Source organism: Acinonyx jubatus, chromosome C1 (genome assembly GCF_027475565.1).
Source record: "Acinonyx jubatus isolate Ajub_Pintada_27869175 chromosome C1, VMU_Ajub_asm_v1.0, whole genome shotgun sequence".
NCBI lineage: Eukaryota > Metazoa > Chordata > Mammalia > Carnivora > Felidae > Acinonyx > Acinonyx jubatus.
The window spans coordinates 157904303-157931108 of NC_069381.1; the positions used below are offsets into that span (position 1 = coordinate 157904303).

At 36.0% G+C, this 26806-nt stretch overlaps 2 protein-coding genes and 1 pseudogene across 2 annotated transcripts in view; 1 reads left to right on the top strand and 2 right to left on the bottom strand.

The window, feature by feature from the left end:
• SLC25A12 (solute carrier family 25 member 12) overlaps positions 1 to 26806 on the bottom strand; it is a 206765-nt gene that overhangs the window by 144163 nt on the left and 35796 nt on the right. The window lies entirely within an intron of this gene.
• The window catches only part of HAT1 (histone acetyltransferase 1), a 57969-nt gene that overhangs the window by 15764 nt on the left and 15399 nt on the right, over positions 1 to 26806 (top strand). The window contains exons 3-8 of the mRNA XM_015086252.2: positions 703 to 778; positions 4821 to 4941; positions 14046 to 14225; positions 14500 to 14621; positions 15122 to 15226; positions 15551 to 15657. Of these exons, the coding sequence (XP_014941738.2) occupies positions 703 to 778; positions 4821 to 4941; positions 14046 to 14225; positions 14500 to 14621; positions 15122 to 15226; positions 15551 to 15657 (711 nt within the window). The remainder of the gene's footprint in view (positions 1 to 702; positions 779 to 4820; positions 4942 to 14045; positions 14226 to 14499; positions 14622 to 15121; positions 15227 to 15550; positions 15658 to 26806) is intronic.
• On the bottom strand, positions 19503 to 22975 carry LOC106988559 (28 kDa heat- and acid-stable phosphoprotein-like; annotated as a pseudogene).

Sequence of the window (26806 nt, forward strand, 5' to 3'; positions counted from 1 at the left end):
TATGTATGTACATATACATACATACATATACATACTGTTAAAGTATTTTTAGAGAACAGTTAAGCAATATTTACAAAAATAATTCAGTACTTTTACTCAGCACTTCTGCCAGGAATTTATCCTGTGTGTACTTGTACAGCAAGGTGTGTGTATGAGGATGTCATTGCAGTATTACTTTTAATAGCAAAAAAAACCCCTCTAAAACCTAGTAACAACATAAATATCATCTTGCACTGATAAAGAATGATGTGACGATAAAGGCCTTTTCAAAACTCAGATTATTCTTGTCCTCAGAATGTTTTCCATAGGTTTTGTTGTTGTTGTTTTTGTTTTTCTTTCATTGATGCTGTAGCTTTTCTTACCTGCGAGTATCTTTTTGGTTTTATTTTCTTTTACTCTTTTCATTGTATATAAACATATAGAAAAATAAAAACTAAATCAGATGCCTCTCATACCTAGTTTTCTAATTCTTAGAATCAGTAGGGTTTTGATGCTAAAGCACTCAAAGCAATATTATTCATTGTTCATTTGTCTCATGAGAATCCGATGTAAATCATATAATGGAGAAGTGACATTTTACATAAGAAAAATGTTGGCTGTACCCTAGTTATAGTGAAATTCTTGAAATGGAAATACCTGTCACCTTTAATATCTTTAATTTAGTATCTTTAATATCTCTATATTTTTTATTCTTTTAAACAGTTCGTTTTCCTGAAGATCTTGAGAATGACATTAGAACTTTCTTTCCTGAATATACCCATCAACTCTTTGGGGATGAGTAAGTAACATAGTAAGATGTTTGCCAAATTAGTATGGCCAAAAAAAAAAACCAACACTTTTTTTTTTTTAAGATCTAGAAATCAGACTTTATTTTCTTTGTTGTTTTTATGTAATTTATTTAAAATATACATTAGAATGGCATTTTTGACATTGAGATACCAGTTTACTATATAATACTTATCACAGAGTACTTTAGAGGCATTCTCTCATTTAATTCTCACAGCTGTTTTAGCGATGGTATAACTAGTCATTACACTGTAAATTGGTGGAATTGGGTAGTTGCTTAAGGACATCTGACTGGCCAGAGTTCAGATTCAGGCAGTCTGACTGTGAAGCCCATATTTGTAACTACTACTTTTTTCTTCCTCTTGCTGCGCTATATTGCTTTTAGTACAAAATATACTCTCCTAAAGCTGGAAAGCTCAAGTTGTTCTTCGATGATGAGTAAGCAGTTTATTTATTTACAGAGAAATTTATTTTTGAAAGCAATGTTAAAGATATAACCTAGGATATTCAGCACAATTCCTTAATTTCTTATAGCTTCATTACATTATATAGTGAGTTACCATTTTTTTTAACTTTTGATTTTGAAAAAAACTTCAGATTTGCAGAAAATTATAAGAATAGTACTCTTATATTCTTTAAAATCTAGATTCCCCAGTTACCATTTAGTTATATTTGCTTTAATCATTCACTGCTATATAGATCTATTGGTATGTTGTTGAACCATTTGAGGGTTGGTTGCAGATGTATCTTGATCCCTTACTCCTAAATTCTTTATAATGTATTTCCTAAAAGCAAGGACAGTAACCATAGAATTATCAAAACTCAGGAAATTTAACATTGCTGTAATACTATTTTCTAATATATCATCCACAGTCCAAATTTTGCCAATTGGTTTCCAGTAATTCTTTTTAACAATTTTCTTCATTCTGGATCCAATCCAGAGTCATATATTGCATTTAGTTTAGGCTCCTTTAATCTGAAACAGTTCCTCAGCCTTTTTGTTTTTCAAGATATCACGTTTTTGTGGGTTATAGGTTAGTTTTATAAACTTTAATTTTGGATTAGTTTGATTTTTCTTCATGATTAAATTCAGATATTGTGCATTTTTGTAGTACCTTAACAGAAGTTGTGCGTGTCCTTAGTCTGTCACAATCAGAAAGCCCATGATGTCAGTTTGTTCCATAACTTGTTAACTTAGTTTAGAGGTGCTTGTCAGCTTTCTCCACTGTAAGGTTTTTTCCTTTATTATGTAATCTGTGGGGAGATACTCTGAGACTGAAAATATACTGTTCCCTATCAGTCTTTTTCACCCAGTAGTTTTAAATCCATTGATGATTCTTGCCTGAATTGGTACTTTACTGTGATTATAAAATAGTGATTCTCTAACTTTGTCATACCTTCTACATTTATTAGTTGGCATTCTGTAAGGAAGAGCTCTTTTTTTTCCCCTTAAGTATTTCTTTGTGTATATCAGAAGAGACTCAAGGATTCTTCTTTTTTAATCCAATGAGTTATAATCCATTACTGTTATTGTGACACTCAAATTACCCCATTTCAAATGGGCTTTTGAATCCTTTTGATATATCATCATCATTTTGGGGACACTTTACCTTCTGATATGGAGATTCATCGTATACTTTTTCCAGTGTTTCTGGAGTCAGCCATTTTCCTAAGGAACTCTGGTTTGTTGTAGGAAGAAAGCGTGTTTTGATATAGTTGACATTTAAAATATTTCCCTTCATGGCTGTTTTACCTATGTGTTATTTCAGCATTGTCCACATATTTATTTAATGTGGTTTTTGTTTTTTAAAGTATACTGATCTTAAGAGAAAGAGAGCACGCTAGTAAAGGAGGAGCAGAGAGAGAGGGAGAGAGAATCCCAAACAGGTTCTGCACTGCCAGTGCAGAGTCTGATGCAGGGCTCAAACTAACGAATGGTGAGATCATGACCTGTGCTGAAATTGAGTCGGATGCTTAACCAACTGAGCCACCCAGCTGCCCTTCATGTGTTTTGAAATTGACAGATGTCTCTTCATTGACAAATTTCCTCAGAAGTTTTCATTATTAATGTATCAGATTAGGCATTTTATGTGCTATTAAATAGTAATAATTGTATTTTATTATGTATTGATTCATGCCAAAATTTGAGTCTTTTGTATTTCAAATAGGTTTTATTTTATTATAAAAAGAGGAATGTTTTCTTTTTGGATTTCTATTTTTAAGGAGCTATTTTTTTTATTCTCTTCCTATTACTGCTATTTAAAATCTCTTCCTTTGGTGCATAGGATCTAGTCTACAGATGATGCTTCTTAATGGTATTCTGTACATTCATTCTGTTTTGCATGTCATTAAAAATGCTTGCATACTCCTAAGTTAGACAGATGACAGATAATTATGATGACCATGTCTTATGACTCAGGTATGACCTTGATACTACTATCATTGCCATTCCATTTTATAAACATAACTTTCAGAGTCCTGGAATGGACACTGCTAATACTTTATTTTGGTAGTCTAGACAGAAATCTGGAAATGGCACTGCTTCTTCCAGGCACTCTTCTTCAGAATTCACTTAAAAAAAGAAAAGCTTTATTGAGATATAATTTACTATATAGTTGATCTACTTTTTAAAACATTTTTTAATGCTTATTCATTTTGGGAAAGAGAGCACAACCAGGGAGGGACAGAAAGAGAGGGAGACACAGAATCCGAAGCAGGCTCCAGGCTCCAGGCTCCGAACAGTCAGCTTAGAGCCTGACGTGGGGCCCGAACTCACAAACTGTGAGATCGTGACCTGAGCTGAAGGCGGACGCTTAACTGAACTTGAGCCACCCAGGCGCCCCTGTATTTAAAGTATACAGCTCAATGATTTTTAGCATAATGAGTGTTGTGTAGTCATCTTCACAATCAGTTTTAGAATATTTTTGTCATTCCTACCCAAATTCCCATAACCAGTTAGCAGTCATGCTCTTTTTCCCCATTACTCTCCCCAGCCCTAGGCAATCATTAATCTACTTTCTGTCACTGTAGCTTTACCTATTCTGAATATTTTTTATTTTTTATTTATTTTTTATTTTTTAATGTTTATTTATTTTTGAGACAGAGACAGAGCATGAATGGGGGAGGGGCAGAGAGAGAGGGAGACACAGAATCGGAAGCAGGCTCCAGGCTCTGAGCCATCAGCCCAGAGCCCGACGCAGGGCTCGGACTCACAAACCGTGAGATCGTGACCTGAGCTGCAGTGGGACGCTCAACCGACTGAGCCACCCAGGCGCCCCTACCTATTCTGAATATTTTAGATTCACATTTTGGAAGACTCTTTTTAGAGAATATCAAGGCGTAGATGGATTTCAGGGAGCAGGATTGGAAAAATAGCAGCCCCAGTTCTGCTTTCTGAGTTCATACAGGGGTGTAATTAGGTGCTTTCACCACTCTCAGCAGCTCTGGTATCTTGATGATAGAAGCAGGTGGTAAATTGGAGGCAAGACTGGGCCAAAGCTACATGTTAGCTGCTTGCCTAGCCAGGTACCAGTTTAATACCACTTGTGTCTGATTTGAAATGCTCTCTGGTACTAGTAATAATAGCAGCAGCTGCAACAGTAGCAGTAACATCTGACACTTATTACTACTTGTATAATGTGTTAGTCAACATTATGAGCAGTTTACAGGTATTAACTTCCTCATTCAACCCAAACAACATCCCGAAGGTAGGTGCTGTTATTTTCTCTTATTTTTTTTAAAGATTTGATTTTTATGTAATCTCTGCACCCAGTGTGGGCTCAAACTTATAACCCCGAGATCAAGAGTTGTATGCTTCACCTACTAAGCCACCCAGGCGCCCCTCTCATTTTATAAATGAGGAAAGCTGAGACAGTTTCATTACAAATACTTGTTTCTTTTTAAAACAGGTGTACTTTAAAATCTTGAAACTACCCATAAAGTTAAACTTGTTTATATGGATGGTTAATACTTGGTAATGACTTTGCAAGATTCTTTCTGGGGTCTCAGATTATTGATATTTTTTTCCTTTTCAGTGAAACTGCTTTTGGTTACAAGGGTCTGAAGATCCTGTTATACTATATTGCTGGTAGCCTGTCAACAATGTTCCGTGTTGAATATGCGTCTAAAGTTGATGAGAACTTTGACTGTGTAGAGGTAAGAACAAAAATGAATCTATCTTTAACTCTGCTTTCCATTTGAGTATAAAGCAGGTTTTAAAATTTAAAGGTTTGAGGGAGGAGAGAATCTGTTATATAGTAGCTTTGAAACCACATATTCAATCTTTAGTTATGGATGTGATTGCCTGCCTATCATGGCAGTTAATGTTTGATCATGATCCTTAGCCTGATCTTTTTCCTGAGTGGTCCTTCTCTATAAAAATGTTCACTCTTATGATCATAGTTGTATTTTGTTTACCAAATACAATTCTGGCCACTAGAATTAGAAGAAGCAAGGAACAGATTCTCCGCTGGAGCCTCTGGAGGGAGTGTGGCCCTGTTGACACCTGAGTTTAGCTCAGTGATATGGTTTTTAGACTTTGCCTCAAGGCTGTGAAAGAATAAGTTTCTGTTGTTTTAAGCCTCCAAGTTTGTGGTAGTTTGTTATAGCAGCCACAGGAAACTAATATAGATTTTCATACCAGGAAGTGGGGTGCTACTGCAACAAATAACTAAAACTCTAGAAATGTCTTTGGAAATAGGTAATGGGTAGAAACTGGAAGAATTTTGAGGTACGTGATAGAAAAAGCATTGACTCCCTTGAAAAGACTGTTGGTAGAAATATGGACATTAAAGGCATTGCTGGTGAGGGCTCAGAACAAAGTTAGAGGCATGAGAGAGAAAGCCAATATCATCATAGAGAATAATGTACCATCACAAACAGTATATTGGTAGAAATAGAAATGTTGAAGGTGCCTCTGTTGAGTCAGAAGGAAAGGAGGAACATATTACTAGAAAATGAAGGAAAGGAGATAGATATTTGTTATATAGTGCCAGAAAGCCTAGCTGAATTGTGTCCTACACTTATATAGAAAGAATTTATAAGCAGTGAACTTGGATATTTAGCTGAGGAGATTTCCAAGCCAAGGGTTGAAGTTGTGGCCCGGTTTCTTGCAGCTTATTATAAATTTGGGAGGAAAGGGAGAGATTGTGAGAAGAACCGTAAAGCATAAAAGATCCCACGACTTGAGGATTTGGGAGACTCTTAGCCTATCTAGGTTGCAGAAGACACGGAAATTAGGAGATTCATTGTTAGGAAAGCGTGCTGTGGAGAGAAAGCTGAAAGCATGGCTAGATAACTTTTTACTCTTGCTGAAGAGATTAGGCATGTGACTCTTGTATCTCCTCAGTAATCTCAGCAAAAGCCAGGAACACAGATTGAGTAGAGATCAAGTCCTTTGTAGGACCATCTTGTCTAATGGCATGAACCCTCATGGCATACACAGGTGACCTAGAAGGGTTTTGAGAGTGTTATATCAGCAGAAACACTGCCAGTGTGGACTAACAGGATGAGGAAAGGCAAATGAATTTTCTAAATTCTATAGGTAGGAAACAAGCTGATAACACTACTCAGCTGCAAACATGTACTTCCCTTCGAGAAAAAGGAGTAAGACCCAGAGGGTAGAGCTGCAGGCCACTGTATCCCCAAGTCTTGAAACCTAATGGAATTTGACCTTCTGGATTTTGAAATTGCCTGGTACCAGTGACACCTTTCTTTCTACCATTTCCTTCCTTTTGGAATGGGAAACTCCTTAACTTATCCTGTGCCTGTCCCACTACTGTATTTTAGAAGCAATAACTTGCTTTCTAGTTTCACAGTATCACAGTTGGAAAGGAATTTTGCCTCGTGAAGTATCCTACCCAGAGTCTCACTCATACCTGATTAGATAATGACATTTTGGACTTGAGTTGATGATGGAATGGTTGAAACTTTTGGCAGTGTTGGGATGGGATGAGTGTATTTTGCATGTTTAGGATGGACATGAATCCCTGAGGGACCTTAAGAAAGCTGTATGTTTTCAGACATCTTGGTGGCTCAGTCAGTTAAGTGTCAAATTCCTGATCTCTGCTCAGGTGAGGTGTAGCCTACTTAGGATTCTGTCTCTCTTCTCTGCCCCTTCCTGGCTTGTGTGCAGGCTCTCTCTCTTTAAATAAATAAAGTTTAAAAAGAAAAGAAAATTATGTGTTTTAGAGTTCTGTTTCTGCGCATTCCTATTTAAACACACTGAAATTTTTTTTTTCTTTAAGGTTTTGTTTAAATTCCAGTTACCATACAGTGTAATACTAGTTTTAGGTATACAGTATAGTGACTCAGCACTTCCATACATTGTCACCCAGGGCTCATTACATGTGTACTCCTTGATCCCCATCACCTGTTTAACCCATCCCCCCCAACTATCTTCCTTCAAGGCATTGAAACTTTTCATTAAGAATTACTTCACAGAAGGGTGCCTGTGCCTGGGTGGCTCAGTCGGTTAAGCGTCCAACTTCTTCCGCTCAGGTCATGATCTTGCGGTTCGTGAGTTTGAGCCCCTCATTGGGCTCTGTGCTGACAGCTTGGAGCCTGGAGCCTGCTTCGGATTCTGTCTCTCCCTCTCTCTCTGCCCCTCCCCTGCTCTCTCTCTGTCTCTCTCTTTGTCTCTCAAAAATAAACATTAAAAAAAATTAAAACAAAGAATTATTTCACAGAGTTGAGTTTTTTAAATGAAATGCCATTTTTGTTGCTGAATCACATTTACAAAATTGCAAGTTGCATTCTTATTTTTTAAAAAAACGTTTTTTTAATGTTTATTTTTGAGAGAGACAGAGTGCCACTGGGGGAGGGGCAGATTAGCAATTAAACCAACTTTTTCAAGGTTTTAAATGGACTTTAAACTTCTGACTTAATTCTTTTGCCAATCTCATGCCCCATCTTTTGTTGGCTAAAACCTCTCCATGACTTGGGACTGGTTGATTTGGTTCTTTTTATTGTTTAATTTTTAAAATTTTGTTTCATTGTAAAGGACTTGCCCAAATTCACGCAATGCTGTATAAACTAGCATGTAATATAGACTTATTAAAGTGAAGTTTTCCCCTGATCATATGTTTCTTATTAGATTGTTAAATTCTCAGGCCCAGCTAGATACTCTTATTAAAAATGCAGGTAGTAGTTTCCTTGTGTAGTACAAAATATAATATCATTTGAAGATTTTGGTGGTGGTGTTTTTTTTTTTTTAAAGTTCCAGCTGATAATACTGGATTGATTTCTTCCAAAGGAACTATTGACTTAGTTATTGGTAAATCTTTCAAATACTGTTTGCAGTGAAATAGCTATGTATTTGCATTGACTTCTAATTGTTCCATTCTTGAAAACCAGGTTTTTCCATTTAGAAGTGCTGTGTTAGGAGTAAGGAATCAATCTTTTATGGTGTCTTTTTGTAGGATTATTTGCTTCATGATTGAAGATGATTTGTATAAATTACATGTTCAAGCAAAGACTTTTTTCCCCTTATAAAAAAAGAATGGGTAGTGGATGTTGGGGGGATGGGCTTACCTCTTCTATCTTAGTTTGTATTGAGATATCACTATGCCTCTATATTCTTGATGCTATAGTGGCAACAAAACAAAATCATTCCTCTCATGGAGCTTGTATTGTAGCTAAGAGGAACAGTCAGTAAACAAAGAGTTTTGTTTGTATGCTTTGTTTTTTAGATTTCCCTTAACATAATACTCTGTAGGTGCATCCATGTTGTTGCAAATGGCAAGATTTCATTTCTTTATGACTGAGTAATATTCCATTGTATGTGTATTTATATATATCCCATCTTTATCTACTCATCTATCAATGGATACTTACAGTGCTTCACATTTTGGCTGTTGTAAATAATGCTGCAGTGAATACAGGGGTGCATGTGTCTCTTCGAATTTGTGTTTTCATCTTCTTCCGATAAATATCCAGAAGTAGAATTCTGGATTGTATAGTAGTTCTGTTTTTAATTTTTTGAGGAACCTTCATACTGTTTTCCATCGTGGCTGCACCAATTACATTTCCACCAACAGTTATGAGGGTTCCCTTTTCTCCACTTTTTAGTATGATGTGATCCCACTTGTTTACTTTAGCTTTTGTTGCCCTTGCCTGAGGAGACTAGTCTGAAATCTATTGCTAAAAACAATGTTAAGGAGTTTATTGCCTATGTTTTCTTAAAGGAGTTTTATGGCTTCAAGTCTTAACATTCAAGTCTTTAATCCATTTTGAATTTATTTTTGTATATGGTGTAAGATAGAGGGTCCAGTTTCATTTTTCTGCATGCAGCTGTCCAGTTTTCCCAATGCCATTTATTGGAGAGACTATCTTTTCCCATTGTTTATTCTTGTCTTCTTTGTCATTGATTAATTGACCATATATGCATGGGTTTATTGTTAGGCTTTCTATTCTATTCCATTGATCTGTTTTTGTGCCAATACCATACTGTTTTAATTACTATAGCTTTGTAGTCTAGTGTGAAATCAGGGAGCATGATACCTCCAGCTTTGTTGTTCTTTCTCAGGATTGCTTTGGCTGTGCAGGGTCTTTTGTGGGTCCATACAAATTTTAGGATTCTTTGTTCTAGTTCTGTGAAAAATGTGGTTAGTATTTTGATGGAGGGTGCATTAATTATAGATTGCTTTGAGTAGTACAAACATGAACACAATATATCTTTCCATTTATTTGTGTTGTCTTCAGTTTCTTTCATCAAGGTCTTACACTTTTCAGAGTCTCCTGCTTTTTCTGAGGTAATTTCATTGCTTTTTAAAAGTGCAAGGGAGTGTAACTAAGATTGCTCAGTCTTGCTAATTGTTAGCATTTCTGGGAGAAGGTTTAGTAGAGAAAGTTGAAATATTTGGGTACAGTTTGTATTATCTGTGAATTTCAATCATCTATTTTATCCTTGTCTTCCACTAATATGGATTGAATTTGAGAGTAGATGAGAGCAAATATTTAAAATTTGCTGGATTCTTTAGCATCTTAAAGAAAATCCTTGTGCACTTATGAAAATTTAATCTTGAGGAAATGAAAAAATAATCTTTGGTAGACTAATACTTCACTATACTCTTTTTGATAATTTGGACAGTGTTCTTAGTGTGTAATGCTTTTTATAAAATATAAAAAGCTTTCAAATTATATATTGAGATTTCTATCTTAGAATTTTATATATGAGCTTAGGTAGCAAAATACTAATGCAGTACAAATCAACAGGATACCACTTTTATTTTTCCAGTAGTGAAAAAGTTCACACTGTTAACTTCTCTAACAACACTCAGATTTCCAGACATGTTGTCGGGTAATGTAAGATTGAGCAAATTAAGCAGATACGGAAATTTTTTGGCTTGTAGTTTGTAGTAGATCTTAGGTAATCTTAGAATTCTAGTCAATGTTATTAAGTCTGCCACTTTAGCCAAGTAAAGGAGCACCTACTTAACAGGTCTTTTTAAATTTTTTTTTCTTTTTTTTTTTTTTCAACGTTTATTTATTTTTGGGACAGAGAGACAGAGCGTGAACGGGCGAGGGGCAGAGAGAGAGGGAGACACAGAATGGGAAACAGGCTCCAGGCTCTGAGCCATCAGCCCAGAGCCCGACGCAGGGCTCAAACTCACGGACCACGAGATCGTGACCTGGCTGAAGTAGGACGCTTAACCGACTGCGCCACCCAGGCGCCCCTTAACAGGCCTTTTTAAAATCATTATTTCAAAAATAACTCACCATAGACAAATTTATACAAATGATGCTGTTTAGGATAAGATACTAACGACGTCATTTGGTTTTCAAATGTGTATAAATACAAATAAGGTGTAAATATATTTACATCATAGCAGACTACCAGTTATTCTCAGGCACATTGCTTTATGCAGTGATGAGGAAAAGCAAAAATTGCTTTCTGGGAAAATCGCATATATATCTGGGAAAATCGCAAGGTATAGAACATTGGAAGTTGAAATGATCATAATGTGAGATAATGCAATCTAAAACATTTCATCATGACTTACCTAAGAGCTAAATAGTAGAATAGTTACCTTTATACTTTCCTTTATATTTATTTATTTAAAAAAAATTTTTTTAATATTTATTTATTTTTGAGAGACAGAGCATGAGCAGGGGAGGGGCAGAGAGAGAAGGAGACACAGAATCCAAAGCAGGCTCCAGGCTCTGAGGTGTCAGCACAGAGCCTGACATGGGGCTCAAACCCACGAACTGTGAGATCATGACCTGAGCCACAGTCAGACGCTCAACTGACTGAGCCACCTAGGCACCCCCCTATACTTTCCTTTTTAAAAAGATATTGCTAAATGTTTGGAAAACATTTGTAAGGCATGTCTTTATTAATATATCAGGTTGTATTCTGGATTCTTGATCTATTCATGAATGCTTAATTTCTTATCTATAAGTACATTTTTTCTTTAATTTTAATTGCGGTTTAAAATAATATTCTTGAGGGGCGCCTGGGTGGCGCAGTCGGTTAAGCGTCCGACTTCAGCCAGGTCATGATCTCGCGGTCCGTGAGTTCGAGCCCTGCGTCGGGCTCTGGGCTGATGGCTCAGAGCCTGGACCCTGTTTCTGATTCTGTGTCTCCCTCTCTCTCTGCCCCTCGCCCGTTCATGCTCTGTCTCTCTCTGTCCCAAAAATAAAAAAAATAAAAAATAAAAAAAAATAATATTCTTGAAAGTAGGGAATTTTTTAGTGATCTTCAGAAATAGAATCGAAGCTTTTAGCAGCAAGCATTGGAACTAAAAGGTTTCAGTTAAGCTTTGATTCTACATGGAATTTAAAAAAGATGAGATGGGGTGCCTGGCTAGCTCAGTCACTGTAGCGTGCAACTCTTGATCCAGGGATTGTGATTTCAAGCCTCATGTTGGGTGTAGAGCCTACTAAAATAAACAAAAAAACAAATAAAAATATTTAAAAATTTTTTAAATGATGAGATGGGTTTTTCTTTAATGACGATTTTTATTATCTGGCCAGTAATCCAATATGAAAAATGAATATTTAACTGAACTAAATTAGTAAAGAGTACAGATTTCTAAGACAGGGTGGTTATGGGATATTTTCCTTAAAAGAGTATATTTAGTAGATAAGAGCCATTTGGTTTTATGCGATGTATTTTTTGTAATATATCCGATACATGTTTTTTCTAACCTATTATATGTAATAGATTCCTTGTTTTTAAACTTACTCTTTTATTCTTCTGTAAAAGTTCTTAAATGTTATGAACTTGCCCAGAGCCAAGTATTTATTTGAAGATATTTATTACGGTAAATAGGTATCCCTTGAAAGCTGAACGTTAAACATTAACTCTCTTTCAGCTTTATTGAGCTCAGACCTTTGGGTTTTTCTGTCTTCCACCAGAACTGCTACTTGAAACTTAGTTTCTACGTTTGATGCAAGATACGTGAAGTTATTCGATCATACTTTGCAATGCCTTGTTAAGAAGACAGGATATAGGGAATGTTTTTAAAATTTACAATTATACTATAAATGCTTTGAAGTGTTTTCTTTTAAACTGATAGGTTATAAGCCTTTTTATTTAAAAGTAATATTTCTTGACTTTTTTTAACTTGGACTAAAATTATACTACTTCACCTGTCACTACTTTGGATTTTAATTGCCATACATCAGACTGCTTAAAACCATTCCTTATTGTCACAGTTTCCTCTTGTACTTATTGAGGTTGTACATATTCTATAAAATATGTTTAAGATGGTTTCTTCACATTAGATGGCACTTTAAACAAAAAATATCAAATGCAGTTTATTTGATCTTGAAGGTGAATGAACTGCAAGGACTGATGTACGCATTACAAATAAGCTGTTGGGCATAATATTGAAGAGCTATGTTTTAAATAATAGCTCTTCTTTTTTTATAGCTATAAACAAGTTATGTATAAATGTTGGTGGTAGCAGAGCATTAAAATAATAAAACTTGTTTGTGATAAACTCCATCCTTGGTTCTCTATCCTAAATTGTAACTGAATGATAATAAAGTGCTATTCATCTGCAGGTGCATTGCTTCTACTTAGTTAAAAGATGGTTGAAAGGACAGGAATTAGTAGCATGTTGTATTAGCCTTTTGTAGTGTATTTTGTCCTAAGCATCTTAATTTCCCTGTTTTGAATGCTAAGTAGCAAGGGTCTTGGTTTAGAACTAATACCCATCATGCATGTAAACGGTATGAAAGAGCTGCTTAGTAAGTTAACACAAAGTGTTCTTGTGTCAGTCCTTGTGGAAATAGATACAATACAAACATTACAGCTGAACTCACGGCAAACTCCATTAAGTAAAAACCTGGCCTCATTGTTCAAGAAAAAGTTTGAATAGAATGCAAGCTCATTTTGTTGAATGTAATGTCAGGCTTTTAGGGACTGTATTGAGGGATAAGGTTTTGTTAAGTTGAGACCAATTCATTAAGTTTTATTGCCTGGTGAGAAGCAGTAATACTTTATTGTAAGACTTCATCAAATATTCATGGTTAAAGAGAAGTAGTAAATGTATTCAATCAAGTGGTCTTTTGGGGTTTTGAAAGGGATTATGAAGTCTGCTCAGCTGATAGTTTTAACATTCATTGAGGTTGTTTAACAAGGGTAATTTTAGTCTGAGTTTAATTTTGTTGTCCAGGCTTGTCTCTTTCTACTGTCACAAATCCAAGTCTGTAAAATTTGTGTCACATTATAGGGATGAGTGGATAATCTATCCATTCATATAAATTATGTATGTCCTAAGTGGGCATATTTTTTAAATTGTCATCTTAATATTGAGTTTAGTGTATGAAGGAGTTACGACCTACTTGTTAATGTAAGTTTGCTGTTCGTTTGGTCAGACTGTAGCCTCCCCTTACTACTGCTTGTGATCTTGGATAATATGGTCTCCTTGACACACATAAAATAATAAGCAGTTTTTTGTTTGGGCCAGTTCCAATTGTCCTGAAGGGATATGATCAGCATTTTCTATATGATGTTAGAAATTTCAGTAGCATTGCCCTCATTCTTGCACCTGATTTCAGGCTACCTGCCTCTTCTTTTTTACTTCTTTATTATACTTATGTTCATCTCCGATTTGTGTGGTAGTAGTCTCTTGTGCACATGAAACTCATCCTTTCTCATTTCTCCATGTGTCTTCTTCTTTAGTTTAACTAGGAACTTCATTTTTGTGATTTTTGTGGGTTTTGTCCATTTCAAAGAAATTAAGTGTAATCAACTAAAAGTCAAATTTGTTGTTAATGTTTTCTTATGTCCTTTACCCTCTGTTCCTTAGGCAGACGATGTTGAGGGCAAAATTAGACAAATCATCCCACCTGGATTTTGTACAAACACGAATGACTTTCTCTCTTTGCTGGAAAAAGAAGTCGATTTCAAGCCGTTTGGAACCTTACTTCATACATACTCTGTTCTCAGTCCAACAGGAGGGGAAAACTTTACCTTTCAGATATACAAGGTAAAGATAAATCTAAATATTTCTTGGGTGAAAGTACTTCATTTGCCTGAAACTGGTGTGCTGTTTTGTTGTGTTATTTTCAGTGACTCATTCTAAGTTCAGGAAACAAGTTTCAGTCAGCATTAAAAACAAAGATCTATTTTGTGTGTGTGTCTGTGTACACATCTTAATCTGAGACTTCTAAACATTTTCCCACAGGATAGTTTTGTGTTCTGCAGACTTTCACTTACCTCTGTGATGAGTTTCACCTGACTTTTCCTGGCTTTTTCCCTAGGCTGACATGACATGTAGAGGCTTTCGAGAATATCATGAAAGGCTTCAGACCTTTTTGATGTGGTTTATTGAAACTGCTAGCTTTATTGACGTGGATGATGAAAGATGGCACTACTTTCTAGTGTAAGTACAGTTCTAAAGCAACAGTAGACCTTATTACCTCCACAAAGCCAGCATTTTAATTGTGGCGGCCCAATTATTGGGACAGTATAATGATATTTTTCCCAGGAAAGAAAAACTATTGTTTATGAGGCTTGAGTTTTCCTTCATTATGCTTTCGGAGACCTTGAGAATAGAGCTGAATTAAATGCTGTTGTCCGTTAGGGCCCTGAATGTAGGCTTAAACAGTAAAATGAGCTTTGCCTGTGTTTTCTTTTACTTGCCACCTATTCATCTTTATAATAGGCAAGTGCACTGAAGTGATGTAAAGAGGTCTGATTTATCCAAGTTGCTGCACACCAATTAAGTGAATTGTACATTCAGAACATAGCAGGTGTACCCATTGGGCCCTCACAGAGTAGCTTGCTGACACTGAAAATTCAGTCGGAGAATGGAAAAGAAAATGGACACTGCATGGGAGCGCGACTGTAATTGACCTGCTTGGCTTTCTGTTTTATCTGCAGATTTGAGAAGTATAATAAGGATGGAGCTACGCTCTTTGCGACCGTAGGCTACATGACAGTCTATAATTACTATGTGTACCCAGACAAAACCCGGCCACGTGTAAGGTAATTGGCGGTATAACACGTGCCTTGTCTTTTATTTCAGAAGAAGGAACTGCTGAAGTTTCCAATACTTGTTATAATAGTGTTGATTTGTTTAAAAAAATCGCCATTATTCATTGGCTATGTACTGATTTATTTCATTGTTCCCTTTGAAACAGTGTGGAAGATTAAACCAATTTTGCGTATCTTGATAATTTTTGGATTTCTGGAAGGTTGATTGAAAAAAAACACACTAACTTTAAAATGTTCTTAATGCTATAGTGATTTGCAATTCTTAAACGGATCATGTTATGATATTTTAATTTTAAAATCATTTCTTTACTGTAGTCAGATGCTGATACTGACTCCATTTCAAGGTCAAGGCCATGGTGCTCAACTTCTTGAAACAGTTCATAGATACTACATTGCATCTCCTTCTGTTCTTGATATTACAGGTATGTGAAATTTGATTTGTTACTGAAAGAGCCTTTCTTAAAGAATCTGTTCTTTACTGATTAATTTTATTTTTGTCAAAAAATAACTATTCTGGTTTTTTAAAATTGTTTTTAATGCTTATTTATTTTTGAGGGTGGGGGAGGGAGACAGAGAATCCAAAGCAGGATCCATTCTGTCAGTGCAAAGCCCGACATAGGGCTCGAGCCCACAAACCATAAGATCATGACCTGAGTTGAAGTCGGATGCTCAACTGGCTGAGCCACCCAGGCATCACAAAAATAACTATTCTGTTTTTTAATTAATTAATTATTTATTTATTTATTTATTTTAATGTTTATTCATTTTTGAGACAGAGAGAGACAGAGCATGAATGGGGGAAGGTCAGAGAGAAAGGGAGACACAGAATCCGAAATAGGCTCCAGGCTCTGAGCTGTCAGCACAGAGCCTGACGCGGGGCTCAAACTCACGGACCGCGAGATCGTGACCTGAGCTGAAGTCGGACGCCCAACCGACTGAGCCACCCAGGTGCCCCAACTATTCTGTTTTAAATAGCAGCATTCTCTTGGGGTCTTTTTGGAACTGTGTGAAGATGGCTTATGGTTACATTTTAAATTATACACCTTTGGTGGGATTGGATTATATATCTAAGTAAAGTGCTTTATGAATTGAACAACTTGAAGATAATGAACTAAATATATATTGGGAAATTGTGGTCAGGCATAGGTACTTTGTAAGTGTGGTATGATTTTAGTTGTTCAGTTCATTTGCCCAACCATTGCATTGCTCACAGGCCCTGTTCTAATTTTCATGTAGAGAAAGAATATTCTGAGCCTCATGAAGAAAGAAAAACCTAGGCAAATCGTTCCTGAATAGAATACACTTTTTTTTTTTTTAATGTTTATTTATTTTTGAGAGAGAGCATGAGAGTGAAGGGGCTGGGGGAGGACAGAAGATCTGAAGCTGGCTCTGCATTAACAGAAGTGAGCCCTATGAAGGGCTCAAACTCATGAACCATGAGATCATGGCCTGAGCCGAATGAAGTCAGACAGTTAACCAACTGAGTCATCCAGGCACCCCTAGAATACACATTTAAAAAAAATTTTTTTAATGTCTTATTTATTTTAGAGAGAGACCGAGTAAGAGTGGGGGAGGGGCAGAGAGAGAGGGAGACACAGAATCCATGAAGCAGGCTCCAGGCTCCGAGCTGTTAGCACAGAGCCCAACACAGGGCTCGAACCCATGAACCACAAGATCATGACCTGAGCTGAAGTTGGATGCCCAACTGACTGAGCCACCCAGGAGCCCAGAGAATACACATTTCTTAAAACATGTGTTTTATATCCCTAAAATGCACACCTTCACAACAGTAGTTTATAAGGCAAAATGCAGGCCTATTTGTTTTGGATACATCTTTCATTATGAATTAGCCAGAGTCATCATTAGATGGTGTTACAGATGATAGTGTGTAACATGTGAACTACCAAAGAACTGAGTGGCTGGAACATTTATGTTATTGTTATTTTCTTCTCCCTGAGTAACACTGTTTCAGATTTGTTATTCATACAGTTGCTGATAAAACTGAAAGTCACCCCCCTCCTTTTTTTTTTTCATGAAAAATATTATATTGGATATTCACATCCAAATTAGGTCTTACATTTTATTAATTCTATAATAGTTGGAGTACATTTTTGTTTTTGAAGCTGTAGTACCTAACACATACTAAAATATTAGTTTTTTAAAAAAACCCTGTTTTGGAATTTTATCAATTTGTTTAAAGATACCAAAAAAAAAAAAAAAAGTACTGGATGTGGGACTAACAAAAATATAAGTAGGCTTTTGAAAAAAAAAAAAAATATATATATATATACACACACACACGCATACACACACACACACACACACACACACACACACACACACACAGAGGCTAATAGGCAGATTAGTAGTCTTTCATGTAATGTAGGGGTTTCACTTGTCCAGAGTAAACAAAATTAAAGTTACTGCAAAACAGATTCTGAATTGATCCTGTAGATTAATAAAAAACTAGAGGGAAAGCATTTGCTTTTAAAAGGGAGTTCCATATTTAAATTATCTTTTCATCTGACTTTTGTGCTACTGTGAAATGGGTTAGAAATTTGGAAGATAAAGAAGTAACTGCTTAAGTTAGTTTGTATCAAAAGTTATAAATTGTTTAAGTGATACCTTCACTGGCTAAGTGAAAAATTATAGGGACAATAAAAATGATGACACTTGTTAAATAAGCTGAAAATTATTTGGCTTCTGTTTACTCTATAGAGCTTAGACTTGATGCTAAACGAAGGGACTTTTTTGGTGATTTTAATCTGGAGACTTAGAGTTCACATAAGTAGTCTTTGTCTTCTCTAGTGGGTAATGTGCCAGCAGGGGTTGTTTCTATGAAGCCTCTTAACCATTTTCTTCTGTCTACTCCAACCAATAAAGTCCTTGATACTTAGCACCAATTAGCAGATAAAGAATTTTATTTCTTAAATCTCAGTGAAGAGTCATCAATAGTGTAGCCTTTATTCATTGCAAACTGAAGTCTCCAGAGAGAAAAGGCTAAACGTGCTAAAGGACTTCTGAATTTGAAAACTAGGTATCAGCTTTTATTTTCAGCGTTAACAGTTCTCAGCATTATAAATTACTAAAAATGCCTTATCAGCTGTTCTCGTTAAGACATTTCTTTTAGATTTCCATACCCAGTCTTTTTTAAAAAAGAAAACATAATTTTCCACTTTTTAGTCATTTTAGTTGCCTGTTTCTCCATTATTTTGTATATATATTTTTACCTTTGTTGATCTTTAGTAGGTTCTTGATCTTCCTTTGCAACCCTGAATATTCTTTATATTGAGATGGCCTTTTGCTTACTTGATTTACAGTCTGATATGGTAATAATTAAGTTAACATTGATGGGCCTATGTTACAGGATAGACAGGTGGTTGTGGTGTAATTGCCACTCATTTTCTTTTTTTTAGCACTTAATTTTAAAGCAAAATATTGGAAGATAGTTCTTTATATCATCTGCACCTTCCTATTCAGGATGTCACTATCTTAAGATACAAAGCATTTGAATACACCTCAGTTGTATGACCTTATAAATATAATCAGTGATTTATTTCTTCTAAAGTTCTGAAGAGAATTGAATTTAGCAATAGAAATTGATCTTGCAGGGGCGCCTGGGTGGCTCAGTTGGTGAAGCGTCTGACTTCAGCTCAGGTCACTATCTCGCGGTCCGTGAGTTCCAGCCCCGCATCGGGCTCTGGGCTGATGGCTCGGAGCCTGGAGCCTGCTTCTGATTCTGTGCCTCCCTCTCTCTCTGCCCCTCCCCCGTTCATGCTCTGTCTCTCTCTGTCTCAAAAATAAATAAACATTAAAAAAAAATTAAAAAAAAAAAAGAAATTGATCTTGGGCTGGAATATATATCAGTATTACTAATCTATCAGTAGTGTATTAAGAGTTAATTATAACTGTCCTTTAAACGTCCCTTTATAGTACTGGAATAGAATATTTTAGAATATTATCTGTAAAATTTTTATACTTCGGTGATTTGTGTTATCTGATTTCATATGGTTTTTTATCTCTAATATAACATTAATATGGAGAGGTTTTTATTTTATTATTATTTTTTTAATGTTTATTTTTGAGAGAGAGTACACACACACGGGGCAGAAAGAGGGAGACAGAGAATCCGAAGCAGGCTTAGAGCTCTGAGCTGTCAGCACAGACCCCAACACAGGGCCCAAACCCACAAACTGAGATCATGACCTGAGATGTTGGATGAGAAGTTGGATGCTCAACTGACTGAGCCATCCAGGCGCCCCTGGAAAATTTTTCTTTTTAAATTTTTTTTTTTAACATTTATTTTTGAAGGAGAGACAGAGCATGAGCGGAGGAGGGGCAGAGAGAGAGAGGGAGACACAGAATCCAAAGCAGGCTCCAGGCTCTGAGCTGTCAGGGCGCAGGGCTCAAACTCATGGCTCAAACTCACAAACAGTAAAATCATGACCTGAGCCCAAGTCAGAAGCTTAACCGACTGAGCCACCCGGGCACCCCTGGAGAGATTTTTAAAAAAATGATAGAAGAGCACTTATGTTGTTAGATAATGTATTTAATTTGGAAAAAACTAAATTTTTTATTTTGAATGTGACTGTAGATTTAAACTCAAGCAAATTTCATCTTTTAAATGTGTTGCTTTTCTTTGTAGCAGAGAAACAAAGGAATTGAAAGATGTCACAGATTACTGAGTGTCACCATTTTAAGTTCATTTTCAGTCTGACATTTTTGGTTACAGTTCTTACAGATTGAAATGGTGACTTGCCTCCTTATATTGTCAGTCTATCACAGCTTATGTAAAACTAAATGGAAATTTTTTGTATGTTTTTCTGAATTACAAGAAAATTTCTGATAGGAATGTAGTATGAGTTTTTAGATTTTTCTCAACTGTAATTCTATTTTCTATGTTTTTTCCTAATATTCTGAGGTTATAGAGGTTACTTAAGCTGTCACTCATACTAAATTTTATTTTGAATTAATATTAGCAAAAACAGTGTTTTTCTAAACAGATTAGAAGAGGTAGACTTGAAAAAATTGACATTAAATAAGTTTGAACCTCATCTGTTAGTATTGAAATTTTTTAAAGAGATGCTTGCTTGAGAGTATGTCATTTAGTAGAGGTTTAATTAAAGCAATTTTATTGAGGTATGATTTGCATACCATAAAATTCCCCCATTTTAGGCATACAGTTCAGTGAGTTTTAGTGTATCTGCCTAGTTTTACAGCCATCACCACAGTCCTGTTTTAGAATATTTCTATCACAGTTAAAAGACCCCACATGTCCATTTGCAGTCAGTCCCTGTTCCCAGTCTCTTAAATGAGGTCTGTGATCCATTTTGAGTTAATTTTTGTATATTATATAAGTTTCTAAATTCATCCTTTTACATATGGCTATCCAGTTGATGCAGTGCCATTTGTTAAAAAGACTGGTTTTTTTCCTCCATTGAATTGCCTTGGTATCTATGTTGAAAATCAGTTGATCATAAATGGGAAGAGTTATTTCTAGATTCTGAGAGTCAATGTATGTCTGTCCTTATGCCAGTATCATACTATCTTGATTAGTTTACTATAGCTTTATGTTGAGTTTTTTTTTTTTTTATTATGTGAAATTTAATCCACCAAATATGTACATTGAGTTTGTGGAGTGTGGTTTTCCTGGGTGCTGCAGAAGTTTCTTGAAATGATCAATGAGTAGGGTTAAAAATGGATACTGGCCCTGCCCAGGTAGCTAGGAATGGGGTAGGGAAGGGCAGAGAGAGGAAGCCTCAATTAGAGGGGACTGGCTGGGGACAACCATGACCTTTAAGGACCTGGAGTATAGCCTCTGTGAGTGAGCCCCCAGTCAACACAGTCTGGGGCTGGTGTTGCAAGTTTATTAGTAGCTGACCCCAGCACAACCGCCCCATAAGGTGCAATCTACCTGACAAATGAAAACTTCTTAAGCCGTTTCCTATACATTCCTTCTACCCCCCAACAGAGGTTTAAATTCTTAAAACAGAACCACTCTAATGGTTACATAGGAAACACAGTCCTCATCTTTTTGTCTCAAGGATAGCAGCTGTTCCCTCTCCAGCCAACCCCCCAGCTCGCCTTTTCCCCCAATTATTTATGTGTTAAGATGATGAAGAGGAGGACCCAGGCCATAGGGAGACTCCTACTTCTGAGGGGCTGCTTCAGTGGTGCCAGGGCATAGAGTGGGCAAGACATAGCAGATGTCCTGGCAAAAGGGCCCAGTTGCCTGGTATTTCCTCCAACAGGCCTTGCTTACTTATTAGGGTAAGGGATTGCATTTGTTTTCCTGATAAAGTTGCATCCTCTTTTGCTTTTCTTGCCGCCTCTTTCTTCCTGGTGACCTGCTGCACTCCTTTCTGCTCTTTCTGACTGATCTCCGGCCAGGTGAGGTCAGCCTTGGCCTAGTCTGTCTTCCCAATAAATGCATTTTAATGTGATGCTTTTTTGCTTTCTCCCTGTCTTCTTTTTCTTTCCTTGAAAGCTCCTTGGGCTTGTCCAGATACACTTGTGTGACCTTTCTAATTATCTGTGCCACCCATCTGTGGTTCTTGATGTTGATGAGCCCTTCCACACCTTTGCTGGTGGTCATCTTCATCTTCCTTACTCTCTTCTGAGGCTAGAGATTTCTTCTTCTTTTTGGAGTCACCTGCAGCCTCATCACCTTCTTATCTTGCTTCTCCTCTTCCCTGGCCTTTTGCTTTCCAGCCTAAAGATGTGCATCATTCTCCTTGGGGCTCATGTACTGCTGGCTAGGCCTTTGTGGCCTCCCTTTCTCTCTTAAGTATCATGGCTCCAGCAACAGCAGTACCTCAGCCTTTATATTGAGTTTTGAAATCAGAAAGTGAAATTTCTCTAGTCATGTTTGTTCTTTTTCAAAATTGTTTCGGTTATATAGGATCCCTTGTGTTTTCATAGAAATTTCTATTTCTGTTTTCTACTTACTTGATTTCCACATTAACTTTTATTATTTTCTTCTTATTTGGGTTCAATTTGCTCTTATTCTAATGAAGACTGAAACTTAGGTTTTTTATTTGATTTGATGTCTTTTCTAATGCAGAATTTTAAATACATAAGTACTTTCATATTTATATACAACATGTATTTTCATAAGTTATGCTTTTATTCAGTTCAAAATACCTGTTTTTTTAATTTTTTTTTTTTTTCAATTTTTTGAGAGAGAGAGGCAGCATGAGGACGGGAGGGGCAGAGAGAGAGGGAGACACAAAATCTGAAGCAGGCTCCAGGCTCTGAGCTGTCAGCACAGAACCCAATGTGGGGCTCAAACTTGTGAACCACAAGATCATGACCTCAGCCAAACTGAGCCCCCCAGGCGCCCCATCTTTTTCTTTCTTTTTTTTTTTAAGTAAACTCTATACCCATTGTGGGGCTTGAACTCATAACCCTGAGATCAAGAGTCACATGGTTTACCTACTGAGCCAGCCAGGCGCCCAGTTCAAAATCTCTTCCAATAGCATTTTGGTCCATGGGTTATTCAGAAGTATGTTTAATTTCTAAATATCATAGATTCCCAAATTTCCTTCTGTTGTTGATATCTAATTCTGTTGTTGTTAGAGAACATACTTTGTAACTTCACTTCTTTTTCATTTATTGAATTTTAATTTATACTTTACCTTAGGGTCCCTAAACTCTTTCTTTAAAATGTGAAGCAATAAATACCTTATGTTTTGCAAGCCGTGTATACGGGCCATTGTTTACTAATTTTTTGCCCAACATGTGGTCTTGCTGGAGAATGTTCCATGTGTGCTTGAAAGGAATGTGTATTCTGCTGTTGTTGGGTGAAATGATACCTAACTACCAGATAGGTCAAGTTAGTTGATAGAGTTCTTCACGCCTTCTCTATATTTGCTAATTTTCTGTCTAGTTGTTCTGTCCGTTATTGGGTAGTATTGAAATTCCCAACTATTTTTATTGAATTATCTATTTCTTCCTTAATTCTGTCAGCTTTTATTTTAGGTATTTTGGGCCTCTGTTGTTGTCTATGTGTTTATAATTGTTAACATCTTCATGAATTAATATGTCATTATAAAATCTGCCCTTTTTTCTCGTTTTTTTTGTCTTAAACTGTTTTTTCCCAATTGTTTTTTATTTTAGTAATGCTTAAACTCATCCTTTGACTTTCAGCTTTCGAATCCAAAATGTTTCTGTTGTAGATAGCATATCGTTGGATCTTTTTTTATCCAGTCTGACAATCTCTGCTTCGTTATTGGAATGTTTAATGTATCTACATTTAATGTAATTATTGCTGTGGTTAGAATTATGCCTTCCATTTGCTACTTGTTTTCTAAATGTTGCTTTTTGTTGTTCTTCTTCTGTTTCTTTTTTGCTACCTTTTTGTTTAAGTTTATTTTGAGAGAGAGGTGAGAGTGCCCGCCCACAAGCCGGGGAGGGGCAGAGAGAAGGAGAGAGAATCCCAAGCAGGTTCCTCACCATCAGCGCAGAGCCCAGTGTGGGGCTCAAACTCAAGAACTGTGAGATCGCGACCTGAGCCAAGATTTTTTAAGAGTCAGATGCTTAACCGACTGAGCCACCCAGGCACCCCATTGATGTATATATTACATCCTTGTACATTAGAAACCAAACGTTGGTTTTATAATTATTTTTTCATGTAATTTTTTTTTAAAACAGTTGAGAGGAGAAAAGAGAAAAAAATTATACCAATTTTTATATTTCATAATTAACAGCGTTCTTTTCTTCATATAGATTTGACGTATCATGTTCTTTTAATCTAAAGAACTTTTTTTTAGTATTTCTTGTACGGTCTGTTAGCAACACTTTCTCTTTCCTTTTCTGAGAATATCTTTATTTCAACTTCATTTTGAAGGATATTGCTGGATATAGAATTCTTTAACAGTTATTTTTCTTTCAGTACTTTGCATGTATCACCCCACTGACTTCTGGCCGTCTATGGTTTCTGATGAGTTGTTTTCCTCTTATTGCTTTCAGGATTTTCTTTTTGCCTCTGGCTTTTGACAGTCTGTACTTCAGTTGTTTTGTTCACTGTTGATTTCATCATCTGTGTACATTCCTAATAGACCATAATTTCATACCAAACTGATACAGTGACAGAATTTCACTTACCATTTTTAAGCCATTGTCGTATAATATTTAATTAATGATTACATGGATACGATGTTAATGTCACATGGAAACATTAAGATGGATTGAATGAATGGAGGATTGGATAATGACTCAGAATCATAAAACATTACCCCTTGCTCAGACTTTTTTTTTTATAAACAGCTTTATTGAGATATAGTTAACATATTCTGCAATTCACTTAAAGTGTACAATTTTTAAGTGATATTTACAGTGCAGCCATTACCATAATCTAATTTTGGAATGTTCCATTCTCCCAAAATAGAAGCCCACTACTCATTAGCAGTCACTCCTTTCCCCATTCACCCCCTACCACCTATACCCCTCCAGCTCTAGGCAACCACTAATCTGTTTTAGTCTATAGATTTGCCTATTCTTGACATTGAAGTCATATAATAATACGATGCTTCTTTCACTTGATGTGTTTTCAAGGTTCATCCTTATTATAGCATAGGTTAGTACTTCATTTCTTTTTATTGCCAAAGAATATTCCATTGTGTGGATATACCAAATTTTATTTATCCATTTATCAATTGATGTACATTTGGGTTGTTTCTACTTTTTGCCTCTTATGAACAATGCTACTGTGAATATTTGTTTAGAAGTTTTTCGGTGGACCTATATTTCATATTTCTTGGGTACATACCTAGATGTAGAAATGGTCAAAAACCTGGTAACTGTGTTTTACCTCTTGAGGAACCACCAGATTATTTTCCAATGTGGCTGTACCATTTTACATTTCCACCAGTAGAATGAAGGTTTCAATTTCTCCACACCTTCATCAATATTTCTTATTGTCTTTTTTATTCTAGTCATTCTAGTGGACGTGGAATGGTATTTCATTGTGGTTTTGATGTGCATTTTCTTGTGGCTAATGATTTTGATTGAGCATCTTTTCATGTGGTTATTGTCCCTTTGTAGATGATCTTGAGAAATGTGTGTTTAGATCCTTTGCCTGATTTTTAAAGAAATTTTTAAATGTTTGTTTATTTTTGAGACACAGCTTGAGCCTGAGGAGGGGTAGAGTGAGAGGGAGACACAGAATCTGAAGCACCTTTGCCTGATTTTTAATTGAGTTCTCTTTTTCTTATTGAATTGTAAAACATTTTTATATATAAAATCTGGGTGCAAGTCTCTTACCATATATATAACTTGGAAATATTTGCTCCCATTCTGTAGGTTATCTTTTCATTTTCTTAATGGTATCATTTGAGCACAAAAGTTTTAAATTTTGATATAGCCCAATTTATCTTTTTTGTTGTTATTTGTGCTTTTGGTTCTGAGAAACTATTGCCTAAGCAAAAGTCATGAAGATTTATTCCTATGTTTTATTCTAAGAATTTTATAGTTTTAACCCTTCTTTTTTTTTTTTTAAGTTTATTTATTTTAAGTGAGAGAGAGAGAGAGAGAGAGAGAGAGAGGAGAAGAGAGAATCCCAAGCAGGCTCCATGCTTAGTGCAGAGCCCGACATGGGGCTTGGGGCTCCATCTCATGACTATGAGATCAAGACCTGAGCCAGTATCAAGAGTCGGATGCTTAACCAACTGAGCCACCCAGGCACCCCTAGTTTTGCCTCTTACATTTAGGTATATGGTTGATTTTGATTTATTTTTGTGTATGGTGTGAGGAAAGGGGTCCATCTTCATTCTTTGGCTTGTGGAGATCCCGTTGTCCAAGTACCATTTGTTAAAAGATCATTCTTTCCCTCACTGATTGGTTTGGGAACACTTCTCAAAAGTCAGTTGACAAAAAAAAAAAAAAAAAAATTGATCATAAATGTAGAGGTTTATTTTTAACTCTCAATCCAGTTCCATTGATCTGTTCTTATGCCAGTACCGTACTGTCTTGATCACTGTAGCTTTGTAGTAATTTTTGAAATCAGGAAGTGTGAGTCTTCTAACATTTGTTCTTTTTCATGATCATTTGGGCTAGTCTGGGTTCCTTCCATAACTGTATGAATTTTAGGATAAACTTAATTTCTGCAACTAAAAAGGCTAGCTGGGATTTTGATAGGGATTGCTTTGAATGATTTGTAGAGTATTGTTACTGTAACAATATTAAGTCTTATGATCCATGAACTAGCTCAGAATTTAGTATTCTTTGTTTCAAGCCATTTACTGATCAGAAAACAAGAGCTCAGAGAAGGAGGTGACTTGCCCATGGTCCTGTATCTATGAATGACAGAACTGGGACTCAAACTGATTTTCTTTGTGTAGTCTTCTTTCTACCCATCATGTTTTGCTATTTTCCTTGTCAACTCCTTAGTCTAATGTAGATAGACAAACAAAGGAAGATCTATGCTATTCAGATGCAGTGAAGAAAGGATCAAAATCATATTGTCATTTTATTCTTAAAATATATATATATTTGCTTTTGTGGAAGCAAGAATTTTTTTTTAATTAGGGGAAAGAAGTATGGCAGACTGTAAAGGTTATTGGTTTAGGGTAG